Below are 15,000 nucleotides of genomic sequence, written 5' to 3'. Positions count from 1 at the left end.
ATTTTAAAATTTTACTCGACTATAAACAATGCAGAAGATATAATTAAAACATATAACTTCTTAAAGAGCTGGGAGTATTTTTAATGGGAGATAGCAAATAATATGTATCAAAGTACACTGTAATGGAAGCCTAAAATGACTTTATGCTGAAATTAAACAATGCAGCTGAAATCAGTAACGACATTGAGGAACTATATTGCAAATTGAATACTTAATTGTGAAAGGCAGTCACCCAAGAAATGCAGATTTTACACAGAATTAAGAATATAAACACTATAAAAGCTTGTACAAAACAATGTACAATAATCACATCAACAGACTACCATAATACTTTGTGTAATATCTACAAGATATTAGAAATTTAATCCAATTAGCAACGAACAAAACCATATAATAATGTCAGGTTTATCCTAAAGAGTTCCATTGTTACAGTATAAAAACGTATAAAATATTAGCTTTAATGTAAAACGCGACATCTAAACAGGAACCACATATTTCAAATATCTTCAAGTGCAGTATATCAGCTAAAAAGGCCACATAAAATCTCATGGCTGAACTTTAATTACGAGCCCAAAAACACTAAACGATAATGTAAAACGGACTTGTGTGCATCCAGCATCCAGACCACTCAGGAAATTGAAACATTAAATTATAATTATGTGAAAACTTTGTATATCCAAGAAAATAAAGACTGAACTATTGTAAAACAGCAATGAGATAAGAACTATTTATTTGCGAAAATTATAAACTGTAATTCATGAATAGATGAAGCCGGCCTTATGGACTAAATGAGGATCAAGGGGAGGACCTTAAAAATAAACCTGGGGGATGACAGTGAAGCTTGGCTTAAAGGGCTCTTGCAGCTATATGCTTACCAATTCCAATTCATTCACACTCTAGGCGTATGATAACCCAAGATGAAAAGACTTTGCAGTCAACCTGCTGGAACAAATTCCTGAGGATGAAAAGTTCCTTAACCGAGTTTGTTTCAGTGATGAAAACTAAGTACACATACTGTGAGAAGCTGGAGATCAGAACATCCCCATTTGACTAGGGAACTTCACAGAGATAATCCAAAGGGTAATGTGTGGTGTTGGATCATGTATAATCAAATCATTGGCCCATTTTCCCTCAACGAAGCATCAATTACTGCAAATGTTTACCATGACATTTTTGACTGAAAATGTAGCACCATAACTAAAGGATCTTTATCCAACCATCATTTTTTAGCAAGATGGTGCGGAACCATATTGGAGACTAGTTATTCGTAGGTTCCTAAATCAAACCTTTCCAGACCAGTGGGTGGAAAGGGATGACCTAATTCAACTGCAACTTCTTTTACAAGATATTACTTCAATGGACTTTGTACTGTGGATTTATGTTAAAGATATCTTGTGTCAAAAAAAAGATGCAGCGAACATCGCCAAAAATTGAGTACTATCTTGATGTGGTTCGGGCAATCAATGGTGCTCATATAGAGATGTATCAAAAGAGGCAAAGAGACTTAAAAAATTACTTATTTTGTAATAGTTTCCATTTATTTGTCTTATTTGCATTATATTTTTAAAACCTTAAAAGGACTTATATCACAAGTGCTACCTTGAAAATGACAAGCCTATAAGATATGATCAACAATAATGTATCTACTTAAACTGTCAAATCACTCTTGATGTTACTGTCTACAATCATAAGGCAAAAATTATAAGCCTTGTAATAAAGAATAACCAGAAGAGGATACATGTTATCTACCATCACACAATGATGAGCCCAGTGGCTATTTAGGTACAAGGCTAATGAGACACTCCAAGCATTTGTCCTGTTATGTGCAACAGGCCACCATCAAAGTTTACTCTGTGCAGGTCAACAGTAGAGAAATCATGTGGGACAATGTCATCCAGACACCAAGATCATCAGGGGTGTTCCTGATGCTAAGCAGCTGAACATCCTCAAAGTCGTCTTTATTCAGCATGAGAAACTGACCCCGTATAGGCTGCAGGAAATATTTCTTCATCCAAACTCATAAAATCCCACCTGCAATGATGGACAATGACCAAACGATTGAGGATGACCGAGACAGAACAGCCTGCCTGAAACTATGTGACCCAGTGAGCACATCTGACAACAGGAGAAGCTGCTCAGTTACACCAGTTATCTACCTTCAAGACAATGGCCAAAAGATTCCCGCTATCCATGATGAGTGGCAAGTTTGCCTGGCTTAGTATTGGACCCGGGGAGTGCCTGAGGTTTACCCAATCAACAAGCAGATCAGAGGTGCAAATTACACCAGTGCAACATCTCAAGCCGATGAGAGTTCGATAGTCTTAGCGTGTTATCCTATTATCACAGAAATATAGAAGACAAAAAGACACCAGAATTCAGTCTCTTATAAGTTTGAAGATGAGCAAGGCTATTTTACTTGATGCATTGCTTAGGAACAACTCAAGATACTGCAATGATGAACCTGATCACCAGTTACGAAACTAATTGGATATTCTTACAGAATTGACTACCTGTACTGTATTTTTAAACAATATAGAAATTAAGAATTTTATGACTGCTTATCCACCTGGAATACAAAGATACTCTTAAGATAGTGGTTGAATGCAGAACTCTAGAAAGAAAGATTATTAGGGATATAGAAGGATTTCCTACAAGATCATTGGCGCTGAAGTAAGAACCTTATTCAATTCTTTAATAACAATAATAATAGTTACAATAAAAATGATAATTGTAACAATAATTCCAAGTATCTAGTACCTGCGATTTATTTCTGTTTGGCATGTCTCTTAATCAAATTGAAATCCTATTATATTTTAACTTTAGATAATTTTGTTTAAGAAAAATTTCTAAATTTGATGTTGTGAAAGTATGTTGTATTTATTTTCTGCCATTACCTGACTAAATCAATAATTATTTCAGAAATATTAGTTATATTCAGTACACGTACAGATTTTTAGATACATTTATTACTTATATGTATGTAGCATGCATTCATATATTTTTTCAGTTAACAATCTGTTTTCATGATTACAGGTGGATTCAAAGGGGAAACAAAACCTTGTACACACCTACATGAATACTTTTACAGCAGAATCAACAAAGAAACATCTGTTCAAAAGATAATCTACTTAAACTTATATCTAACGGTTTGTCAGTGGTACACTGAATAACTACACACTGTTTGCCACTCATTAATATTATGCAAATTGTCTTGGTCCTTTGATATTTACAATATGTCTTCCAACAATTAATTCCAAACTGTGTTGATCTTCCTTATCTTCTTTATTCCAATAATTCTGGAAAAATTGTCTATTCACCAACCTTTTCTTTTCCGTTCTTCACAGAGAAACATAAATTGTCAAATTATACAAGTACCAATACAGACGGCATGCCTCTTGCCTCTATCCTATGCAAAGCGGTTCTTTCATGACATTAAGGCCTATTCGCTCCAATACCTCCTTCAAACAATATCCTCCTAAACGACCTGAATAATGATTTTTATTCACCAACATAATTTCCATTATTCTTGACAAAAGAACACTCTTTTCCCACCTCCAAATGGTTTGTATGTAACTTAGTGAACTCACTAAACTCAGCATAACACTAAGTCTACCTCATACAAACTCTTTCCTTTTGTAATATTAAGGTCTATTAATCCAAATGATACTCTATTCACCTCTTTTTCACACAATATTTAAAGGTCTTAAAAAGCAAGAGAGAGGCTCATCAGCAGGGCCATACCACTCATATATATCTTATGCAATCTGTCTTGCTTCCTGGATATTAAGGTCTAATCACTCCATGTCTCTACCACATTATCTGTCCAATATTTTATTAGCCTTCCTCTCCTTTCTACCAACAACACTGAACTAGTGTCTTTTCACAAACAAATTCTTTAACCATTCTCACCAATGGACGAAATCCACTCAGAACAGAAACCTACCAGAAGCTAGGGAAATTTTACGTACACAGCATCCTAACAAATATATAGTGTATTATGCAGTATCTGTACCAGCAACTTTAAAATATATATTATTAAGGACTTTACAAGCATTTCTCATCTTCTTCATCTAAGTAATTTGAACAATACTGTGCTCTCTATTCACCAACCTAGTCGCCACCATTCTCCACAACGGCACAAATCTTCTAGAAGCTGTTTTATTGGCAGCCCAGTAAACCCACCTATACACAGCAGGCCCCTCTTCAATATCTTCAAACCTGTCTCATACAATATATCTAGGGTTCTGCAAGTCATCCTTTCCTCCTTCCAACATTTCAGAAAAACACCCGCAATCCATCAGCCTCTTCTTCTCCACTCTTAATCAATTAATAGATTCCCCCTACCCCCCCCCCCCAAAAAAAAAAAAGATAGGTTTATCAGCATAGCAATAAATTTCCCTACACACAGCATGGCGCTCATCTTTATTTTAGCAAACGGTCTTGCTACATAGATATTACGGACTATCACTTCTAAGGCATATAAGAGAAAAGTTTGTTCAAGACCTTGTAGACCTTACTCTCCTCCTTACTTAGAACACTTCTGGATAATAATCTATATTTGCTAAACCATTCTCCTCAAGTCTCCCCACAAGATCACATCCATTCATAATAGAGAGGGTTATAGGCAGTGAACCGCCTACAAAGGCTACCACTCACATCACATGTCATGTAGAAACTGCCCTGTTTCTTTGATATTAAGATCTATCTATTTAAATACCTCTTCCAAGCAATCTATCTGTATCTTTAAAAGCCTTTCTCTCTCTCTCCCTTGCAACAGCTCTGAATAATAATGGATGCCAGAAAACTCCAAATAAATCAATTACCAACCTATTCTCATTTATTCTTCCCACAGGAACAAGTTCCTCTAAACAAAGGCTTGTCAGTATATAATACAGAGAAACCCCAATGCACAACATGCCTATCACCTCTATCTCAGAAAACTGTCTCGTTTCTTCATATCAAGGTCTACCTGTTCTAAAACCCTCACCAAATAATCTATCTACGACTTTGCTGTCCTTTCTCCTCTTCCTTCCAGCACTTATTCATAATGCTATTTATTCACAGACTTATTCTCCCTCATTCCTTATATAGGGATAATTTATATTCCAACACACACAGCACTGATCTCCAGCTTACCTCTTTTGATTTTAGAATCTATTACTTCAAATACCTCTTCCCAAAAGTCTACACAAGAGTTTTTAGATGTCTCTCTTGCTCCCCAAATACTTCTTAATAATGCAAAATAATCACCTAACTATTCACTTTCTCGCCTACAAAAATATATACCCTCAACACAATGAGGTTCATCAATAGTGTAGAGAGCTATCTACAAATCGCTGGCCACTCACCGGGTAAATTATGAAAATTCATTTTTTCCCCATGATATTCAATTCTATTCCTTACCTACACATTCCATCCATTGAAGAGAGTTACCCAACGATCTCCACATATATCATTTTGGTTTCCATTCATACTTCTTTGATATTTAGTTTTTTACACAAACGTTAATACACTCTGCGCCATTTACCCTGTAAATATAATTTTCTCTCAACTTGCCATCACCTGCTTGATTACTCATCCCTACAATACTCCTCATAATCACCATCATCATCATCATGATCACCATATTCACTATTATCACTTTTATTATTATTATTATCATTATTATTATTATCATTACAAGCCAAGCTGCGACCCTAGGTGGAAATGCAGAATGTGGATAACCCCAACCCGGAAAACATTCAAGTAAGTAATCGCAGAAAAGCTAAGTAGTAAAGAATAAACGATAAAAGCGAAGGAATAAAGTAAAATAATAAAATTAATACCAGATAAACCACAAAACAATGCTTGTGTCGAAGAATTTGACAGAATGCATTTGCACGTAGTTTCAAGTTCTGAAGCTCCATCAATTCAAAATCATGATTACAAAGTTCATTTCATATGCTCACAGTAGTTATAAAACTTCCAGAATGCTGTGTGATATTGAATCTCAAATAAGAAAATGAAATACTGTCTGTATAAACTGAATATATAGCACTATTGAGTCAATGGTAAAGTCTGGAATGACCTGAATGCAAAGAATAATCAGAATTAGGCTCCAGTGTCCAAAATATACGAACAATCACACTTTGAGTTTTGTAACACCATACAATAACTCTACCCAGATCTCTGTTAACGGATAAAGGAACCACAAGTCAATACTCAGGAGACTGGATCAATGCAAAGACATTAGCATCATATGCATAAGCAATAAACTTTAAGGACAAAACACACATTGTGCATGCACAGAATAAACAAAAATAGTCTAATCACTTTACCCAGAGGAACATCAGAGATTAAATTCCAATGGATACTAAACTGCCCATAAAAACTGCAATATATTGATTAGAAACTTCAGAAGAATGAAAAATTATCTAGAAACTCCTACTTGTCTAAGTTTGGAAACAAAAATTTCTTAGTCTTATGATTAACAGAGCCAAAAGTAGCAATACTATCTACATCAGACACATTAGCTTGTGACAAGAATCTAGGAATTTTATTACAACTCTAAAAACTGAAAAGAAGACCAATAAAAGCAAAGAAGACCAATAAAAGCAGTCAGGTCTTTGTGAAAGCCAAACTAACAACTAGGAAACAAGTTATTACTTTGAGCGTATGTGTTCAGATGTCTTGTCAACATTCCAGAAACCAATGGGAATTATATAAATTAGGATGTAATGAAAATGGGTAGAGCGAACATAATCGCATTTACCTAATGGAGGAAAGGTGCTGGTGACTGGTACAACACATGAACATACGCTACCGAAGTGTAGGAGATGTCAGGCAGGGTAGCCAATGGGGACTACGGTCTACCCAAAGCCAAAGCAAATTCCTTAAAAAAGAAGGCAACCGTGCTTACCCCCATACAAATGGGAAAAAACACGTTAATAAAAGTACCATAAACTATTCTACTTAGTCGAAGAAAAACAATTTGGCAATAAATCTGCAGATTCTTATTCTCACAACGCCTTATAGCTAAGCTAATCCGTTTGTAGCTCCAGAAAAATATGAATGAATCATATGAGTTTCTTATAGATCTGCTGACTGTCACAAACACCAACCAAAATGGTTGCCTTCTCCTTAGAGAGCATGAGACATCTTCACCAAAAGGTGCAGATTTGAGAACCCCCTACCCTTTTTCATGGTTAAATGGCATTCATTATCATCTGAAGCATAGAATCTGACACATATTTTAAATGATTTGTTCTAAATCAAATCAGATCCATTGCTTTCCCAAATATTATCAATTTCCATTCTTCCAACATCCATTATAAGTCATTGCTCTCTTCCTGGTTCACATTCATCGCCACAACCTTTACCTTCTTCACAATCATTTGCAACATTATCCCTACAAAATTTTCAACAACTCATTTTCTATCACCAGCCCATTATGTATCATTAACAAATGTTAATAATTTCATACACTGTTTGTGATCTATCTTCCTTATATTGTGTTCATGTCAGTACATCTGTCATTTCTTTGTCCATTGTGTATCTTCTATAAATGTGAAAAAATTTCATACACCGTTGTGATAGCTCTTCTTTATATTGTATCTATGCTAATTCATTTATATTTTCTTTGACTACTCTCAACACACTATTATGATCTCTTTTTACACAAATCAATCGTCTTATTTTGGTATATTGTAAACAAAAAAAATCTGTGCTTTTAACATAACTAACAAATGTTGCTTTTTATCCGATAATCCTTCTTTTCTATCAAATTAGTTTCCCCGATTCCTTCATGCCATATAAAACCTTTTTTTCTATATTTGCAAACTGGTCACACACTTGCTTCACAAAATACATTTGATGTACTCCATCATCTTTCAATGACTTTGTAGTACCATTTTACTCTTGCGATCAATTTGTCTCTAAAGAAAATAATCTAATAATCTAATGTCCATGTAATCCATACGCCCACCTCTTTAATAATCACTCATGTCAACCATTGTCTTACAAGTTTAGAAGCTTTTCATACATTCTTTATAAATAAACGTTTGTAACTCAGTCACTTTTTTAAAATTTTACCACAGCAATTTCGACGCTAATCGTATCAAGGCCTAACACTTTTGCAGTTCTCAACAGTCTTTTCTTACTCTGGGACTATATCTATGAAAAATCTAATTCCATCGATATAGGACTGCATTTTCTTCGGATGGCTGTTCTCTTTTTGCTTGTTTTAGATTGAGATTCATTTGTACAATAATTTGTTCTCTATCTTTACATCCCAACAATTTCAACTCTCTCAGACAGAAGAGGATTGGTGTAAAATAGGGTTTGAGATGAGAGTTTTATCTCTATAACTGTTTAATATGGTAATGGATGGAGTGATGCAAAACCTTAAGAAATGGAACAGTGAATGTTGGAGAAGTTATAGGATAAGAAAATTAGTCATGAATGGAGCTTGGAATGGTTGATATTTGCAGAATTGGCTGTTCTGATCAGGGATAGGGGGGAGAAACCGCAGAGATTAGTGTATGAGTTAGAAGGGTTCGTAGAAAAAAAAGTTGAGTGCAAATGTGAACAAAATATGAGAGGCAAATGAAAAATAGGGATATATAAAAAATGAAGATTAACAAGGATGGTGTAAGAATGGAAGTGATCAATTCGGTTAAATATGTGGAAATAAATATAATGGATGATGGTAATATGAGAGAAGAGGGGAAGGGAATGTGTGACAATGGAAGGAAGCCCTCGGTGAGAAAAAAATAGGGAAGGGACTTAGTGACACCAAAAATGGTAATGCATTAAAGGAATGTTAAGAAAATCATCCTCAATGAATGTAAAATGTTGACATTTGAGTAAGAATTAAAGAAGGAAAATGTTAAAAGTGTTGAGATGGAGAGATTAAGAAAGATATCTATATAAGCAGCATTTGTACAGTAAGAAATGTGGACATAAATAGAAGAGGCAGTAAAATTTTACTGCAAACGAAAAAGCGGAAAGAATGGACGACGATAGTTTAGAGAAAATACTGTTTAATTCAGAAATGCTAGAAGATAGGAAGGAAGAAAGATCTAGAAATGATAGGATAGATGTTACGAATGATGTTTTAAAAAGGAAATGCCTCAATATCCAGGAAGTACAGAGATGAGCACAAGTTACAAGGCAATTGCCGTCAGAGTATCGAGTCGTGACGCACTGATGAATATTCTGGAATTTCTGGGTTGGTGTATGGACAGTTTTACGCTGAGGGGTTAATCGGCAATACAGTAAATAAAGAATAAATGTGGCAGTAATTTATTTTGCACTGGAACCAGCACTTAATGTTGTATCAAATAATGTGTAGATACACACACACACACACACTATATATATATATATATATATATATATATATATATATATATATATATATATATATATATATATATATGTGTGTGTGTGTATATATATATATATATATATATATATATATATATATATATATATATATATATATATATATATATATATATATATATATATATATATATGTGTGTGTGTGTGTGTGTGTGTGTGTGTGTATATATACACATATATATATTATATATATATACATATATATTTTATATATACACACACACACATATATATATATATATATTACATATACATAATATATATTATATATATATATATATATATATTATATATACTGTATATTATATACACACACACACACACATATATATATATATATATATATATATATATATATATATATATATATATATATATATATATATATATATATATTACATATACATAATATATATATATATATATATATATATATATATATATATATATATATATATATATATATATACTGTATATTATACACACACACACACACACACACACACACACACATATATATATATATATATATATATATATATATATATATATATATATATATATATATATATATATATATATATATATGAATGTATGTATGTACTGATCTAGTGACATGGTGAAATGGTGGGCTTTGTAGTGTAAAGCGGCGTGGTCACACCTGTTCCTCGTAATATAGAACTTCCTTCCTATGAACTTGCAGTAACACAGTCCCATCCCATCCCCTCTTCTCCCCTTCCCTCCCCCTCTCTTTCTCTCTTCCTTCCTTTCTCACGTACTAACCATCTGGTTCGTTCTTTCCCCATATGATAAATTAATGGGTAAATTTTCAGGGTCATTACACATATTTTTGCTCTAATCCTCAGTGCATCTAAAGTACTGTGTGGCAACACACTTCATGTTCCATCACATCTTTCTATCTCCCTATTTGTAATTCCAAGGTATCACCGAAAAGCCACACGATATAATTCTGCCATTATGGCATAAGGATAATCACTGCCACCTATTGGTAATTTAATTTTTTTAACTTTTTTTTTTTTTTTGCCGCAAAGATGAAACTGACATAATCATCTTAAAAAAAAATAAATAATATCCGAAAGTAATAATTATTGATACAAGTTACGGAAACGTCAATAGTAATCATGGTATGTTAACCTAATTAAACAGAATTTAAATAAACGTTAATTTTAGTTGGTAAGGGTTCCTAAATAACAAACAACTCTTAACGCATGACTAAAGTTTTGACAAATTTGTTTACCGTCTACAATTACAATTCAAAATATTTAAAGATATACTCGAGTTAATGAGGTATATATATGTATGTTAAATCGAAGGAAGTATTTTTTTTTTTTTAAATATTCATATTTACCCTAAATTATTATTCTTGGATTGTTTTAAATATAAGTGTAGCTTTAGACGTAGGTAAAGTCTGATGAATCTTATCTGATTGAGAGTCGAAGAGTATTCAGGCAAAGTGATGGTATTGTAGAGTTTCAACTCTTGCTGGTGGGATCTAAAGTAATTAAAACTGACTCAAAACAACTTGAGCCTCGCCTAGGCCTACGGCTCTTCATCTTTTCTAATTTTCTATGATTATACTTATGTATTTACGCCATAAGGCTAGAGGCTGGGATCTGGGAGGCCATTCAGCGCACGAGTGCAACTGGGGTAAAAATCCCGTTGTTGTACTATGAAGTAAATGCTGTTTAATTGGACAACAATATTGGAAAAAGGAATCGGGCACAGGTATAGTAGAAAGCTAAAACGTCAAATACCCTTAATTAATGCGAATAGTACACTTCATTTCTACATAAGAGGTCCGATTTCTTTGTTTCAAATGCTTTAATCTATTTAATATTTATTTCCTAGGTTCCAGGGTGATTAAATTCGGAAAAGAAAGGTAAGTACAGTGGTAAACGCGTTGGCCTTGAATTATCAAGGATGGCAGATCGAGACCAGCAAGTGGAAGCTGTTTACTGGAGAGATCACTACTACCTATAGGCCTAAAGTGATTGGGCACTTCGGTGTTGAGTTGAGCTTGACCGACAGATGTTCTAATGTGTAGGCCTATCTCTTCATACGAAACTGGAACTGAAATGTGAGCCCAATACAACCTTTGTAACAGAGAGTTCACTGGAGGTTAAAAGTAACAAACAAGGAGTGAAACGTATTAACAGAGAGAGAGAGAGAGAGAGAGAGAGAGACTACACAAAACACATTTATAATAAGCGTTTATTCCTGTGAAATGCTTGGCTCTTGATAATAATTTCTCCGAGAAGGCATTGTTTACAACTTCTGCTTCTAAAGCAATAACGCCGATAGAAAATCGATGACCGACTGTTTTCAAACAATGCTAACACAGGACTCTAGCGTTGACTTGTGACAAGCACATTTTCTTAATGACTTGGCTATTTACAATAATCTTGGTCATTTCTAATAACTGCTGACGTCTTTATGAGCTTATCTTAGGAGGTTCTAAGGGCAAAGTGAAATATTAGAGTTGCAGGCGATCGATTGCGAGTCTTCTTCCGGTATCGACATTTTGCCCCCACAGCTTTTATTCTTTTTTTTTTTTTTTTTTTTTTTCATAACTTCCTACTTTATTTCTGTTTCCTCAACTTTGGGATATCCCGCTGTCAACCAGTTGGGTATTATTATTATTATTATTATTATTATTATTATTATTATTATTATTATTATTCCTGGCTCTCAACTTACAGTTTTTATTAATAAAAATATTTTTTACATGTATTTTTTTTTCGAATTAATCGGTGTTAGAATTTCCAATTGATTGATTGATTGATTTAAAGTTTTCAGGCATCCTGACATCTAAGGTCATTGACGCCGGTAGAATTTCCGAACTGATCCACAAAAAATATAAGCAACAATAATAACCGACAGCATTTTTTATTGTTGAATCTTTCTGATTTGTATAAAAAGATATGCTGAAACCAATATCCGGAACCGGAAGTTTTTTCGCAAATCTATTATAGAAATTAGACTAATCGATTCAAACAATTGATTTAACCAAACGTCACACCAAAGTCTCTAGGTTTTGATGCAAAATTACTTAATGAATTTGTGACTAAGACGACAATAACGGTGGAAAAATAGCACACGAGGTTGGAAGTGCAGGGAAAATTTTGACAGGAAGATGGTATGAAAAATGCTAATTTTCCTGAACGATGATGTATTTTAATTACACTTCCAGCTAATATTTTTTTTCACTAGAATGTCAGTAATCTCTCTCTCTCTCTCTCTCTCTCTCTCTCTCTCTCTCTCTCTCTCTCTCTCTCTCTCTCTTTGGGGAGCTGCTGGGAACTTACAACTGTGTGTAAAGTTGTAAACTGGTTAGGCTTATTTAGGTAAGTTAGGACGCAGTGATTTCGCTCAACATCACAAAGGATCGGGCACGTGGAAGGATACCGTGATATATTTTTTAAGTTTCCGGATATTCTACTACTTGTACGGACAGTCTCTTTCTTGTCTCATCATTTTGAGTCATGCAGTCTTCCAATCGTGGATTATAAACGACTGGTTACGGACATAGATATGCATTTTAAGCTCACAGGAAGCTGTGAAATTCTTGGTGGTGTTCAGGAACAAAATTACTGATGTCCCGCCATTCCCCCTCCCTCTCTCTCTCTCTCTCTCTCTCTCTCTCTCTCTCTCTCTCTCTCTCTCTCTCTCTCTCTCTCTCTCTCTCTCTCCGATGCAGTCATAGATGATAATTGAAGTGCTATATATATATATATATATATATATATATATATATATATATATATATATATATATATATATATATATATATATATATATATAAGAGAAAGTGCGTAAAGTAATTTTATTCCAAGCATTATGGACAGTATAAGATATAAGATACATAAAAGTTTATCAGCGACTTAGTTTTCCGATGAATATAACTTCATGCCAATACTGGGTCTTGCAATTTTATCGCCATTGACACGTATATACCAAGGCTCAAGCTTTCTCATGTGCCCTTTTTTTTCGAAATAAAGGCTACTTCAATTTTCTCGCACTGCATAAGGTTTGCTAGGAAGGACTGAACCTTTAAATTGAGTAATACGATACTTTTTTATTTGTTTCTTTTTTTTACGGTTATATAGAGTACCCTGAAACAGTATTACAATTTACTTAAATGTACTGTAAATTACATACACATACATGAATGAACATATGAATTCCCTACGCTATCAATGTATCCTACCAATTCTAACTAGCAAAGATACACTTTTGTTTTAACAAATATTTCTTACAAGTTAAAAATGTCTCTTATTGCAAGACAAAATGTATACAGTTTGACCTTGAAATTCAGGTCATTATCCCCTCGTGAACACTGAAATATATGAAATAATTAGCGTATCCAAGCCGTCAAAGAGGACTAAATATTTGGATAGATTATGCACACACACGCACACGGCTGTTTCGGCAATTTGTGAGAGATTATGGTTTCACTCCTCTTAACCGAGGAACGGGAAGAAAATGAGAGTCCTACGTCTAGCAATGCCGCTGTGCGTGACCGGAAATATATATATATATATATATATATATATATATATATATATATATATATATATATATATATATATATATAATTTATACACACACACACACACACACACACATATATATATATATATATATATATATATATATATATATATATATATATATTATATATATATATATATATTTATATATTTATATATTTATACATACAGCCAGATACGTTGCTCTTTATCTTATATTAAATATGGGAGATCAATGTAAACTCGCTTATCTCTTATCAGTTTGAATTTTGTACAGAGTAACTACAATTTAGCATAGCCCCGTTGACTTGACAAAATTTCACAGCCAAATTGAGAAACTCAATCATTTGACATTTACACATGTAATACATATATGAATATGGAAGTTCTATATAAAAAATATAGCCGGCTACGAAGTATATAAACCGTTATTTATACCCCAAGAAATGTGCAAAATTTATTAAACTTTTAAGATGAGCTGGTGGTACGACCCCAATGACTAAGAATATTTGCAAATTACTCAATCATAAAAAAAATAATCTTTGACAGGTGTCCATTGAAAACAAGACATGTAAACTGCCCATGGACTTAAGTCTTTGATGAATGTTTTAAATAAAAAACAAAACTTGACAAGACATTTCGTCGTGATCTTTTAAACATCAGATGCTTCTGGTATCCAGGTGATACCTCTTTTAATGGGAAAATGTATATTGTGATATGATATGCATATTACATACATTCACCTTAGTCAGGGCCACCCAATCCAGGTTAGTTTGCTGTGAGCAATCAGACAAATTTCCCATCATCAACAATCCGCAATGGACAGTGTGGTGTGAAAACTAGCCAAACCCCAGATATGAATGGACATGTCTGAGGCCTTTGACCTGCAGTAGATTAGAAACTGTTGTATTTACTATAGGAATGTGTGTGTATTAGAACTTACATTCTCTCTACATTGTTGTTTTAAAACTACGCCGTTTTGATTAACTGATTATGAAGTATGTCATGGCTATCACGCACACAAGTACGTTGATGTTACTGATTTTAAGCCACACAATCTGGCTAC

General features: G+C 33.6%; 1 protein-coding gene across 10 annotated transcripts in view; it reads left to right on the top strand.

Moving 5' to 3' along the window:
• Positions 1–15,000, top strand: part of LOC137646034 (innexin inx2-like) — a 183,670-nt gene that overhangs the window by 125,406 nt on the left and 43,264 nt on the right. For 6 of the 10 annotated variants that reach the window (XM_068379165.1, XM_068379167.1, XM_068379166.1 and 3 more), the window contains one exon: positions 5,684–5,745. The exons of the other annotated variants lie outside the window; for them this stretch is intronic. In XM_068379165.1, the coding sequence (XP_068235266.1) occupies positions 5,707–5,745 (39 nt within the window). In that variant the 5' untranslated portion in view covers positions 5,684–5,706. Of the gene's footprint in view, positions 1–5,683; positions 5,746–15,000 lie in introns of those variants that run through there. 10 annotated transcript variants of the gene reach the window in all.

The sequence above is a fragment of the Palaemon carinicauda genome, chromosome 8 (genome assembly GCF_036898095.1).
Source record: "Palaemon carinicauda isolate YSFRI2023 chromosome 8, ASM3689809v2, whole genome shotgun sequence".
In the NCBI taxonomy this organism is placed as follows: domain Eukaryota; kingdom Metazoa; phylum Arthropoda; class Malacostraca; order Decapoda; family Palaemonidae; genus Palaemon; species Palaemon carinicauda.
Note: the sequence above shows the minus strand (reverse complement) of the source record. Positions and strands in the feature narration are given on the sequence as shown.